This window comes from Physeter macrocephalus, chromosome 2 (genome assembly GCF_002837175.3).
Source record: "Physeter macrocephalus isolate SW-GA chromosome 2, ASM283717v5, whole genome shotgun sequence".
Classification (NCBI taxonomy): domain Eukaryota; kingdom Metazoa; phylum Chordata; class Mammalia; order Artiodactyla; family Physeteridae; genus Physeter; species Physeter macrocephalus.
The window spans coordinates 65,563,219-65,577,643 of record NC_041215.1 but is presented as its reverse complement, the minus strand read 5'-3'; the positions used below and the strand labels follow the sequence as shown (position 1 = coordinate 65,577,643).

Sequence of the window (14,425 nt, the reverse complement as noted above, 5' to 3'; positions counted from 1 at the left end):
ATATTGTCTTGTTGAGAGATCAATTCCAATCAAGGAAATATGATGAATTACTAAATCCAGAATGTGTTAAGCTGCCAACATTTCAGGAGACTACTAAGGGAAAATATTAGCAATTTTGAGAGTACTTCTCTCGGTTAAAAAATGAGAGTAAGTTGAATTCATTTCAGGATACTTTTAGAGAACAACAATTAAAGGTGAGTAATCAAAACAACATTTAGTTAATTAATTAGAGATGCATATAGTTGAAGAACCATATACTTTTTTATTGTATGATCAATATGGATAAGCATATAGTTAATTAGAAATGTATATACTTACAATTTTCTATGAAAATGAACAAAGATTACATATTTTTGGTAGAGTAACTGTCATGTGTAATAACTTTGATTGGCTTAAATTTTGTAGAAGATATAAAATATAATTTGGGATAAAGACACCGTTACCAAGCAGTGATGATCTGTATATGTTTACAATAGGTCTGCCTCTATACAGATTGTATAAATGGTATGATGGCTGTACATATATTGAAAAACAAAACTATGCATATTGAAAGACTGAAAGGAAATGTACCAAAATTTTAATAATGGATGTAATGATTGGTGGTACAGTGGATCTTTTTTTTTCCTATGTTCTTGCTTGTTTCATAATTTCTAAAATGTGCTTATATTACATATATAGTGTGAAAAACAATTTCCTATTTAAAAAATAATTGCATCTACCCCTTGTAATCCAATAAAGCTAAGCATTCAGTTTTCCAAATCCATGGAGATTTTACATAATGATTTTAAGTGTTACCGCTACAGTTTTCCAAGTTTCATATATTTATTTTTGGTGTTTGATAACAAATGAAATGCTGTATTTGTAAATTCATTAGTAGTCTTAATCACTCTCCTAATAAAACATTTGCATTGGAAAAATATAATTTTCTCCATCATATTTTTCTTTTTTCTCTTAAAACTTACAAAAAAAAAAACAACGAATAGTAGTTCTGTAAATTCTAATTTCATTCAAGGTATTTCAAAAAATTGCAGCAATGGTATTCCAAAGCTCTATATTTTACAGATGAAATTTAGGAAATGGTAATTTGTGTTAGAAGATAATATCTGCAATAGAGAACTGTGGTTATTTTGTATGTTAATCATTTTTGACTCAAGGTATTTCTGAGCTTAAGACAGTGACTATATATATATTTATTAACAGCAAACATTTGTTGTAAGTATTGACTAATTTTGTGTGCAGTACAGTAAAATGAGAGGTATGAGAGTTCATATTTATTGAAATTTAGTAAATTCATCATTAACTAAAGGACAAAAATCTAATGATTAACTTTAAAAAAATTAAAAAGAGAAGTCCATAATTAAATAAGATAGGGTTGACACAAGAAATTGCAGTTGGGGGAGCCTTTAATCTATCCATTATCAATTTTATTTATTTCAATCTACAAATGTGGTGAGAGATTTGCAAAATCATCTACTCATTAGTATCTGCTGATCCTTAGATACCAAACACTTCCTACTGGCTTCTATAAAAATCATGATTTTAAGGATGATAGATTTCATGGAACAAAATGAACCATAGCACTCTTTATAATCACGTGATAGCCATGTGATTATAGCCACTGGCTGGCTACCTTCTTACTGAAATTCTTTTAACTATTTTAGCCAGTGAAACCCCTTTGAAAAGGCAATAAGGTAAATATATTTCTTATGGACTTCTCCATCACATTATAAAGAACTAATTGAACCTAATGTTTATCATTGTTTTCATTTTATTTTGTTTTTGAGTGTCAGAATAATAGAAAGTAAGGTTGAGCTAGGCAGATTTTGATAAATATAAAATAGGGTTATTTTTATTTTCCTAAATATGATACTTAGGTAAAAAGTTAAAAAGTATTCACATTTTTGTTAGCGATATATGAAGGTTTCAAAATGAATTGTTAATGGCAAAGATTATTTTGAAATATATGATAATCAAATTTGGAAAGGAGTTTTTGTGTGTGAATGGTAGAGAACAAAATGTCTAAGCATAAATATAACAATTAAGTTTATTTTTTTCAACCAGGAAGTTAACAAGCAAAGGTCAATGAATGTCTGCTGCATTCAGGCCAAAAAAGCAAAGAAAAGGAAAGATGCAAAGAAGGAACAATTAAAAGTGACTTAGGAAAAAAACGTTGCTTTCTCTATTTGAGATGTATTTTTTAAGATATTTTTTTAATGGCATAATGCCACGAGAAAAGAAAAACATCTATAGTTCTTACTGAAAAGAGCCTTTTTTTCTTAGTCATTTAATCAGTTGATATTTGTGGCAAATACTTAATGTTCTAGGCATTTTTTCCCAAATAAATTTTCCCTAAAGGCATTTTCCATAAAGGAAATTGTGAACACATTTCACTACAGAAATGAACTGGAAAGCCTGACTTTGAGGAAAAACTAATGTTCATGGAGAAACTGCAGAGTACAAAAGAAATAGAAGTTATGATCACTGGTTTAGAGAAGCTTGTTGTCTGGGGAAGATAAAACACTAAGCACAGTGCTTTTCAGCTAAAATCAGGGTTTTGTTAATAAGGAATAAGGAGAGACTTCACAATAAAGCAGTCAACACGCAGTCTGTGGCAAGACTGTAATGCTGGTAATTATTTCAAATAAGTAAAGAACAAAAGATTGGGAGTCAACAACCAGGGTTCTAATTCAACTCTACTGTTAACTGTCATACCTAACGCAACACAGCTGTGGGCATATATGGACCCTGAGAACACGAAAGATCAGTACCAGAAGTCCAAAACTCTGGAAATTTATGTCACAAATCTACCAGGTAGGATTTTTGATGGCTAGGCAAAGGCCTATACTAGGAAGCCAACTGTAAGAATCCAAGAGTAGAGCTAAGGAGATATCTGACAGTCCTAACTCTTTGAGGGTTACCTACTGTAACTGGAAAGCATAGTCAGCATTGTGGAAACAATTATATCAAACCACATCTTCCTCAACTGTTTTTAATACGTGACAACCATCTCCCAGCATAGATAACTGTTCTTACTCTTTCACATGTTTATAAAGTGCTCTTCAGTATATGATATTAATATAGTTTATTATTAAGATTAAGAATCCCTAATGCTGTAAAGTTTATGGTATATAAAGCTCTCACTACCTACCTCTGGCACCATAAAGTAGCTAAAAATAGACATAATACTAAACTGTGAATTAGGTGTAAGGAAATCCGACAAAATTCTGATTTTTCTCATGAAAATAACTTTAATGTTTTTCTTAAAATATGAAATGTCAAGTTCTGTGAAAAATATTTGATGTCCTTGCTTTGCTTGTGCCCTAAGATTTTTCATAGACTCCTAGCAGGGTAATTCAGCATCCTATGTTACTTTGAAAAATGGAATCCTACTTTTCTAGGCCTTAATTTCCTTATCTGTAATGTGAAGTATATATATTATAGGAGGTCTTTAAGATCAGTTCCCTTTTAGGTGTGACATTATAAAGTTTTTTAATAAACTAAGTATCAGGAAATAAAGGATTCTGAAATTACACTTAAAAGAGAAAAGTAGTAGAAAAAAATTATCTTTGTTTACTTGAACCGTGGTTAAATTTACTGAAAATTATTTAGCCAGAAATCAGTTTGGTAAATGATCATTCACTGAATGACCAACAGACCTAAAACTGTCAGACCAACGCCTTAATCCAGATTTAAAACATTCATCACAGCTATTTTTCTATCAGAGTCAAAGACTGGGATAGATACAGGTCCTGATCCAGAAAAATATGAGTAAAGATCATCCATTTGCTTATATAACATTGAGCATTCTAGAAGTAGTAGGCATCTCAAATATTAATGAGGAAATTGACACTTAGTGGCCCAGGACTGCAAATCCCTGGTAAAATTGCTGCAGCAAAGTCTTGGTGATACTAAATCTTTAAAAAACCACAGTAACTTGGTAAATAGATCATTCAGTGAATTGGTTTTTGGTGGACTGGTTTACTTTACTTATATACTGCTTTCCCCCCAAAATAAATAAACCTTCAAGTATACAAAATCAAGCAAAATGGGAGCAACAAAAGAAAAATAAAGATAAGCTAGAGTATAAAATTGAAGCAGGAATGAGACTTGATAACACATCCCATTAAGACCTAAACATGTTTCTGGTAAGCCACAAATTGACTTTAGTTATCAGTGAAATGTAAGCGTTAGGACTGTCAAATATCTCCTTAACTAGACAATTCAGTGTCCATAACATAAGGTGAAAACAAAGCAGTTGCTCCTGAGATGTTCAGAGTATCATTTATGAAGAATAATAGAAATGTTGAAATAGAAAATCCTATTTAAGTTAAATTTCTTAGCATCATCTTTGAATTTCTGAATACAGAAAACATTTAAAAACTAATTCATTTCAAATGTTTTCTTTAAAGCTCTATTTTGTCTTTAAAGTATAAAATACCTGAAAGCAATAAATTTATTTGCCAGTTTTCTCAAGTATTTCTCCAGACCTTTCTGGTCTCCATTCAGACTTCTCTCCTTCACATCCAGGAAGTTCTCTCTCCAAAAAAAGACTAAAGTATTCACTTTCCTTTCCACTCTGATTCTCAGGTCCTAATCTAGACCATCATTATTTTTTAAGTGGGCAATTGAGGCAACTTTCTGTCCCAACCTCTAAACTTTTTCAAATTCATTACTGCTGAGGGTGTGGTCCTTGAATCACCTGCATTAGAATAGCCGGAGCCTCAGGTCCTAGTTAAAAATATTGGTCATTTGGGGGAGAGAATTCTCTAGTTTACCTTTAGAAAATGTTATGCCGATACAGAGTAGGTGCTTCAACAAATGTTTATGTAGTTGGAAACTATTTTTATTATACATTATAGTCTTACAGTGTAGTCTTTTATAATGCATTACAGTGTATAGTATATAATGTAGTTATCTCATTCACTTAACCTTAATTATTTTGTTCAGTCTTCGGAAATAAAACATAAACCCTTTTTTCCTTCTCTTTGTAGTATTTACAGAAGTATGTTATTGCTAAGGCTTTAAATTAGTAACTCTTGAAAGTGGAATTATAATGGTATGAGACTTAATCTGCCATCATCTCCATCATGTTGAATATCTATTTTCTTTTTATCCATATCTTTTAAATCTTAGTCAAGAAAGATTATTTTCAGGAACCATTTAGTATCTTAGTTTTAGAAATTATTAACTTAATAAATTAACTTTTGATGAATAATTTCAAAAAATTTATAGCATATGAATTAAGTGATGTAAATTGTATTTGCTTTTCCTAAGGAAAAGTTTATTAAGAAAAATGCTTCTGGGCTTCCCTGGTGGCGCAGTGGTTGAGAGTCCACCTGCCGATGCAGGGGACACGGTTTCGTGCCCCGGTCCGGGAAGATCCCACATGCCGCGGAGCGGCTGGGCCCGTGAGCCATGGCCGCTGAGCCTGCGCGTCCGGAGCCTGTGCTCTGCAAAGGGAGAGGCCACAACAGTGAGAGGCCCGCGCACCGCAAAAAAAAAAGAAAAAAAAATGCTTCTTTTTTTTCGTTACCCACGGTTACTTTGGCTACTCAGTGAATTAAAGCTGTAATATAAGCTTCAGATTCCTAACAATCCATTTCTCATTTTCTAAAATCCAGGAGTCAAAAGACATTATATGTAGTCCAATATATGCAACTCCCTTAGAAAGCATTTACTTTATAAATGCCAAGGGCAAAAATGTAAATGATAATGTCACTATAATGTTACCAGTTTGGGGCACCAACATATTCTACTCCTTTTTTGACACAGGCAGGTATATTTTCCTAGCTGAATAAAACATAACAGTGTAAAATTATAACTGAATTAAAAAATAAATTGATCAAACCCTTTAAATCTTGGCTAAAAGTTGATTTTGTTATTAATAAGGTACTTTAAAAACTGAATGCAGATTCCTTTACAGACTCCTTTATTAGTCTTTCTCTTCTACTTCAAGTGTCACGAATGTCACTTTTATATTTTTCCATTTATGTGATGCATGCTGCCTTGGTGCCTAAGAGCATAATAGAAAAATGAGAACCTGAACTAATCAAAAGCTTCCCATACTGGTGAACATAAAAATGTTTTGATGGCTTCCTTCTCAGTGGTTTATGGCGTGAAAATGCAGTTGGTACAACTACTGTTTCTGTTGACTTCATTGAAATCTTAGCAAAATAAATTCTTACTTTCCTCAGAATTAATTTGTAAAATTATTTTTAACCTGGCTATTACTGAAAAGAATTAGTATAGATATTATTTTAAACATATAGATATGGATTATATGCATTAATTTTTTTCTGCCACAATCCTGCCTTGCCATAATCTTGGCTGTGCTTTCATGGCTGAATATTGTGATCAGTCATTTATCAAGTATAAGAACATCTTTGTAACATCAATTAAGTACATGTAGTGGTTAAGAGCACAGGCTTTAGAGTGAGACAGTTGGGTTCAAATCATAGTTCAGTTCCTTATTGCCTCCGTACCTTAGGAAATTATTCAACTGGGCCTGAATTCTCTCAGTTGTAAAGTAGGTACAGTAAAGTCCACCATATTAGATAGTACTGTTGTGAAGATTAAAGTACATAATGTAATCAAAATGCCTGGAACTAAGCAGAGTGCTTGGAATGTGGGATGTAACCATCATCCATAGTGGTAGCAGGAATGGTATTTGTATTTTTAGTACCCATTGAATGAGATATTCATAGTCTCCTTGCCCCAAGTTAGGTATCATGGCATAAAGTATAACTCAAGAACTTTTGATTATTTTTGGTTGCAGAATTGCCCATAGTGGTTCAAGCTAAATTCCTAGTTTGAGATTCTTTTAAGAAAAAAAGCATGTTTAAAACATTTTCTTAAATGTCACACTAAAGGAATTATCTCTTTAAAAAAAGAAATAAGAAAACAATTATTTTAGAAGGATTATTTTAAAAGGATGCCTTTCCTGTGTTTGAACATGTTGATTTGGACTATAAGTAAGGTAATATAATAATGTATTTTTTAAGAGAAAAGCAGCTCATCACAAACAATAATATATTTGTTTTGGATGACGTATGAAGGATAATGAAAACCAGACGCTGATGGTATCTATACACTGAACAGGATTATTCCTATAATACACTAGCATTATGCTGGTGAATGTGTTTCCATAAGGAGACTTATAATGGGAAATCTCAGATGTACACCATATATTCATCATTGGCAGTAGAAATTATCATGTGGCCAATATTATTTTACATATACGCCCATCCACTTCGCCTCTTCCATAATTTGTTGAAGCAAATAATATACATGTTATTTCCTCTATAAATGTTTCCATTCATATCTCTAAAAGATAAGGACTCTTGTTGTCTACAAGACTACCATGGTACCATTATCACACTTTAATAATTCCTTGATATCATCAAATAATAGTCATTGTTCAAATTTTCAATTTCCCTTAACTGTCAAAAGTTTCTGAACAGTTTGTCTATTTGAATCAATATCTAGGTAAGCTCCACACTTTGGGATTGTTTGGTACATCTTTTAAGGCTCCTTTAGTCGTCCCACAGGTTTTTTTACCTCTTGAAATTTATTTGTTGAAGAAACTGTTGAAGAAATTTGTAGTATTTCCTCGACTGGATTTTGCTGTGTAGTTAACCATACACTTCTCACCCAATTTTTCCTGTGAAGTTATAATAATTAAGTCTAATCTAGATTTGATTTCCTTTTGTAGGGGACAAGACTAATTTATAGGTGATCGAGTGAACCTCCATCAGGAGGCTAATGTCTGTCTGGTTGTCTCTCTTTTTGGTGATTGGCAACCATTCAAGTTCAGTGCTTAGTCTCATTAATTCATCAGGTATTGCAAGATGCTGATATTCTAACTCTTACATTCCTTCTTGATTTATTAGCTCTAGTATTTCTATAAAGAGAACTTTCATCTATTATTTGGATAGTTTAATGTTTGGTTTAACTGTTAACCCATGAGAACAAGCCACAGAGGTGTCATCACACAACTAATTTTCAAATACCTGCCAACTTTATGGTCATTGTAGTTCAGAAATGGTTATTTAAAAATATATATCTATTTATATGTTTATAGATACAGATATAAATCTCTTTGTGTGTTTAAAGTTGAATTCATTAAGAATATCAAAAAGATGCCAAGTCCATGAATAATTATAAATATAAACTTAATTAAAAAAATAAAATTCCTAAAGTTTGTACCAGATTTATAAATTTCAAAATATCTGTGAATTTGCCTAGAATTTTCTGACATATTGATCACTTGTGTTTATTTCGTTTGTAATCTTTATTTCTATAAAATGTTAATTAAAAGGGAATGCAGTGGTGTCTTTTGAAAGAAGAGGATGTCATTCCCCGTATCAGGGCAATGGAATGTCGTAGAGGAAGACCACCAAATCCAGATAGACAGCGAGCAAGAGAGGAATCCAGGATGAGACGTCGGAAGGGTAGACCTCCAAATGTTGGCAGTGCTGAATTTCTAGATAACGCGGATGCCAAGTTACTAAGAAAACTGCAAGCTCAAGGTAAGAAACAGAACGTATCTGACACTGTAATAGTCATATTAAAAAGTGTAAATATTTCTTATATTTTTGACTGATGAAAGATTAACACTGCTCTCAATTTCTAAAAAGTAGATATTTGTGTTAGAATAAAAATGAGAAAATAAGGAGTCCCACTGGTAACTGGAGTTCTTTGATTAGGTAAGCTCCTTTCAAGAGCCATATTCATAAACACAACAGACCCTGTGTGTTGAGAACTACAAAGGTGGGTGATAAGCTTTTAAGGCTTGCACTGAAAGGGCATCTACCAGCACTCGGCACATGCCTTAAGGTTGTGCCAACCTTCTGGAAATTCTCATTTTAACAGCTCCCGATTCCTTGAGGTGGTACAAGGGGATAACTCCAAAATATGTGGATCTGTGGAGTAAATTTTCAGTCAGAGAACTCCAATTACTGGTAAGTAACCCCAGTCTTTGGGTTCTTCTGTAGTATGCACATATTACAGATATTTTCGAAATGCCCAAGTAATAGATTTAATTCACAAATATTTATTTTAAGACCATCAGAAAGTATCACTGTCAAGCACAAAGTGCTCATAATAACCTCAAATGTATTTATGACTCAAAAGTGTACATAAATTGTTAACATTAAGTTCCCAGGCTATGTCTGACACAGAAAGAGCTGGCAAAAATAAAACAGTCCTGCCCTGAGCTTGAGTTACTAGTTACAACTGGGAAGACTCTTCTTGTGAAGGGCTTCTTGTGAAGGCTATCTGAATATATATCAGTATATGTGTTGGTGTCTTATATTCACAAGCATATATATAAACATATATATCAATGTAAAATAAAAGTTCAACAATAAGAACTAACTTAGAAGACTAACAGTATTTTACTTCTCATAGGTTTTCTCTGCGGGAAAAGCCTGACTTATTTGTTTATTGTAAACAACATCATAATGTTGACTTCTTTGTAGCGCCTTTGTTTTTGTTATGAAACAAATATCTATGACAAAAGCTCATAGAACAGAAAACTTTCTGTAAAAGATATTCATGAGTGGAATAATTATTAACAGTTTTTTGTTAGGCTATCAGACACTCCTATACATAAACTGTACATAAACTCCTATACACACATGCCTTCAAACACTCATATATATACACATATGCATATATAATATGTTGTATTATATATATATCCTTTTTGATTTCTAAAATAAATGGCTTATAGTGTACATACTATTCCGCTTGCCTTTTTTTCCACTTAATTTATCTTGAACATCTTTCTGTATCAGCACTTAAAAATCAACCTTATGCTTTTAATGGCTGAATAGTGAGTGATACTGTGTATGATTCTCCCATGCTTCATTAAATCAGTCTCCTTTTGGTGACTGTTCTAGCTATTCCTGATATTCACTATCACAAACAGTGCTGCAGTAGTACATATTACACATATCTTCACATCCTTCTACAGGTGTGGCTATCCATAGTATAAAATCCTAGAGATAAAATCTCTGAATCAAAGGGTGTGTGCATTTTCAATGTTGGTAAATAGCAGGCAAATATTATCTCCAAAAAGATTGCACCAGTTCATACTTCCACCAGTGGCATGTAAGTTAACTGCCTGGTATGTAACTTAATGTTGTATAAGTTTTTCTCTGTCTTAGAATGTTTTTAAAATATTTTTTAAAGTTATTCGGTTTGGTTTCTATTAAGACGTTTATCTCCCTTGAATAGTTATTAGTGAAGGTTAAAAATAAGTTAATATATTAACAGATACAGCCATACATGATTAGTTTTTTAAATTAGTATTGTCAATAAACCACTGCCTCTTCTAAAGAATGTATAATAGTGGGGAATGTGCATTGTTTGCATATAATAAGAAAGCTTGAAATTAACTGATGTCCAAAGTCTGGGCTCTTCATGCATGTTTTGCATATCTTATACAAATAGCATTAATACTTAGTATCCAAAATGGCAACTTTATATTTGTAAAAGTAACTAAATTTTTACAAAATAGAAGTTGATTATTCTACTTTTACTCAATGTTTTTTCTCCCTCTAGATTTCAAATTGGTTTGTATTCCGTTACATACTTTTCCCTTGTTGTATTATGTTGCATTTTGAAAATTATTTTACATTTGACCTTACTGTGTATATATGTTCTTTCTCGCATGTATATAAATGTTAAATATTTAACATTAGATAAATAATAATTATTAATATATACAAACAAATGTGGTATAATATGCATTTTTTTTCCTTGGGAAGAAAAGAAAATAGCAATGAATCACTATCACCCCTTTTATTTCTAAAAGGCTTCTACATTAACAGTTTGAGGGGCTTATCCAAGGGGATTCTATAAGTTTCTGTTATATATTATCATTGTACAAGGACTCAACTAGGCTGAACAACTGGACTTAATTTGAAGAAAGATTCAGAACAGTAAAATAAATGCAAACTTTGAATGTACTTTCAAGCATTGTGAAATGAGAGGTCTCTAATTTCTCAGGGAATACAAATAAGAATCTGACAAAGTTCGAATATGAAAAAATCTTTTAACCTATCTAAATAAACCTGCTTCTTAATTGGCCAATACGATTCATATCTCAGATTTTCTGAGATACCGAGTAACACTTGTCCATTTCATACATTGTAGAATCTGAGATGCCCTAGTCTATGCAATGCCCCAGTATTTTAAGATGTTCCACTAAGGAAGAAAAGTGCTGCCAATTTTTACACACACTGATTTTAGACATGTGTAAAAATGCATCTTAGAATCAAAGAAGTGTGGTATATGTAAAATATCCCTAATTCTAAGTGAAAATAAACTTTATTTCAAAATAAATTTTTACCTTTGAAATTTAAAGAGACAAATTCTTCAACCATGAAAGATAGTTTTCAAATTAATATTTCAAATGCTCATTACAATAATACTATATTCAGCAACCATAAACCAAATAAATGAGAAGATATTGGGAGCAGTTTATTCCTCAGAGCCTGAGTGAATTTTCTTGGTCTCTAACTCATTCTCCTTCCTCCATATTGTCTCTAATTTCTTTTAACATTTTTTTTTCATGTTTTCTCCAACTGTTCGTAACATGAAAGTTAAGCTATATAAATTTTAAGTGATTAATCCAAATTGTATCTTCCTTGCTAAAGTAAAAAGATATGAGTTGAGCTTTTTAATGTTTTTCTTTTCCAGGAGTTTAAACATGAAAATTACTGTGAACCTGTGTTTGAAATTGACTGATACATTCATGTACAAAAATACGCCAATATATGTGATAAAAATTTCTTTATTATAAGCCAAACTTCTATTAGAAAGCATCAGTTTAGCTTGGAACAAAACATCATACTTATGCCACCTTTTGTGTGTGTGTGTGTGGTACGCGGGCCTCTCATTGCTGCGGCCTCTCCCGTTGCGGAGCACAGGCTCCGGACGCACAGGCTCAGCGGCCATGGCTCACGGGCCCAGCCGCTCCGCGGCATGTGGGATCTTCCCGGACCGGGGCACGAACCCATGTCCCCTGCATCGGCAGGTGGACTCCCAACCACTGCGCCACCAGGGAAGCCCTAGGAATTTTTTTTTTAACCACTTAGCAACCCTTTACATTTTAAGGCAGATTTAGGTCTTTATATCAGAGTTCAGTGAAAGCCTTCAATTCTTATATGTTAAAAAATAATGTTTACCTGGATCTATCATAGATGAGAACAGTGTCCTGCAGGTGTATTATTATCAGAGCTTGCTAACTCTGCAGGCCAGTTGATACATTTTTATTTCCCAGAGCATTTTGTGAACAGGAGAATCCCTTTTATGCGGCTCAGAAATTTTTGATGATGCTTAAAACTTCTTAATACTGAAAATTATTGGAAGATTGGAGGTGTACTTTAGTATCAGCTTCTATTTCGTCTTTTATTAGCACTTCAAGTTTCCTAGATAAATTCAAACCTTCTTATATCCCCTCCCCTTTTTTAAAGTCTTCATGATAGGAAATCAACCGTAGTAACCAACTGCTCCTCAGCTGTTACAAGGACATAGGGTTAAGTTTCTTTCTAAAATCTCAAGGCATTTAAATTTCTCTAAGGGTTTTAGAAGTAGTAACATATAGACTGTGAAGTCAGAAAGTCCTGGGTGTGTATCTTGGCTCTGCTCTTTAACTTCTGTGAGCCTTAGTTTATTTCATTTGTAAGCTGGGCATAATGTTGCCTATCTCATAAGGTTGTTATGAAAATTAAACAAGATCATGTAAATTTAATACAACAGTTCAATAAATGGTGGAAGTTATGAGTAGAGCTCAAGTGATTCAGGTAATCATGTGATTACCTGAATCACATGATTACCTAATCAATCACTTGATTAGGTAATCAAGTGATTCCCTAATCATATTCATTATCAGTGAATATAAGTTTCTTAAAATTCTTCACCTGCTATAAAGTTGAAAACAATGTCTAATTTAAAGTGGTATTTTCTAAAATGATTTTATGAATGATATTATGATACACCACTTTTATAGTTAGAAGTATTTTGATCAAGTTTGCCAGCAGAAGAAGGTGTGACGTTACATGCTTTTCTGTATCAGCTACCTATTGCCACATTAAGGCCAACCACAAAACCTCAGTGGTGTACAACTCTTAAGCATTAACTATTTGTGCAGTTGGAATGAGCTGGTGGCATGTTAGGCAGTTAGGCATCTCTGCTGATCTTGGCTGGGCTTTTTCACATTAGTGGAGTCAACTGGCTCCATGTGTCCCAACCTCCAGCAGCCTAGCGTGAACAAGTCCTCATAGTAAAGGGCAAGGCACAAGAATAAAAAGAGTAGAAAGAGTACAGGTATACTTTCAGACTTCTACTTGCATCACACTGTTTACATCCTATTGGCCAAAGAAGATCACATGGCTGAACTCAAAATCAAGGAACAAGAAAATATATTCCACGCATGTCTTGATGAGAGGGGACTGCAAAGTCACATTACAAATGGCATGGATAGTCAAGGAATGAAGACTTCGGACCATTAATTATGTCAGTCTATCCCAGTTTTATACATTTGTCCTTAAAAAGTATGAGAACTAGGTTGTCCTTAAAACTCATTGACATTTTGTACTCTTTATTTAGGAGATTTAGTCGCTTTCCTTCATAAATGAAAATATCAATGGATTCAAAAATTTTACCATTTATATAGCGGATTGAAATGCTAAGTTTGGGGGCTTTGTTCTATTTTGGGTTCTCTTTCTTTTTTTTTTTTTTTTTTGCGGTACGCAGGCCTCTCACTGCTGTGGCCCCTCCCGTTGCGGAGCACAGGCTCCGGATGCGCAGGCCTAGAGGCCACGGCCCACAAGCCCAGCCGCTCCGCGGCATGTGGGATCCTCCCGGACCGGGGCACGAACCTGCGTCCCCTGCATCGGCAGGCGGACCCCCAACCACTGTGCCACCAGGGAAGCCCCCTCTTTCTTTTTTTTATATATTTTGTTATTTTTAAGACTGAAGCTGAATCACTTTTTTTTACATATTAGCAGGTACTTTCATACTAAGTGAGGATTACATGAAATGTGAAAAAAAATGTACTTATATTAGCCTTTGTGATGAGGATTAAGAGAGGCATCATTTTTCTTATGTATATGGGATCATATTCGATGAAATAGTTCGGCAATTTCCAGGGGAAATGAACATGACATTTTCTGAGGTTCTCCTACTTGGTATCTAATGTTTGGCAATTTTCTTAAAAATTATGTCCTTCATGATGATTCCAGTTTCACAGGTATTGTTTTTAGGTTAGCAGTTATATAAAGTTGTTAATTACATTCCTTGAAATTTTGTATTTTTCAGAAATAGCCAGACAAGCAGCACAAATAAAGCTTTTGAGAAAACTGCAAAAGCAGGAACAGGCTCGGGTTGCCAAAGAAGCTAAAAAACAACGAGGTAG

At 33.3% G+C, this 14,425-nt stretch overlaps 1 protein-coding gene across 1 annotated transcript in view; it reads left to right on the top strand.

Moving 5' to 3' along the window:
- Nucleotides 1–14,425, top strand: part of BAZ2B (bromodomain adjacent to zinc finger domain 2B) — a 306,538-nt gene that overhangs the window by 212,466 nt on the left and 79,647 nt on the right. Inside the window, exons 13-14 of the mRNA XM_055088045.1 lie at nucleotides 8,318–8,528; nucleotides 14,329–14,421. Coding sequence (XP_054944020.1) covers nucleotides 8,318–8,528; nucleotides 14,329–14,421 — 304 coding nt within the window. The remainder of the gene's footprint in view (nucleotides 1–8,317; nucleotides 8,529–14,328; nucleotides 14,422–14,425) is intronic.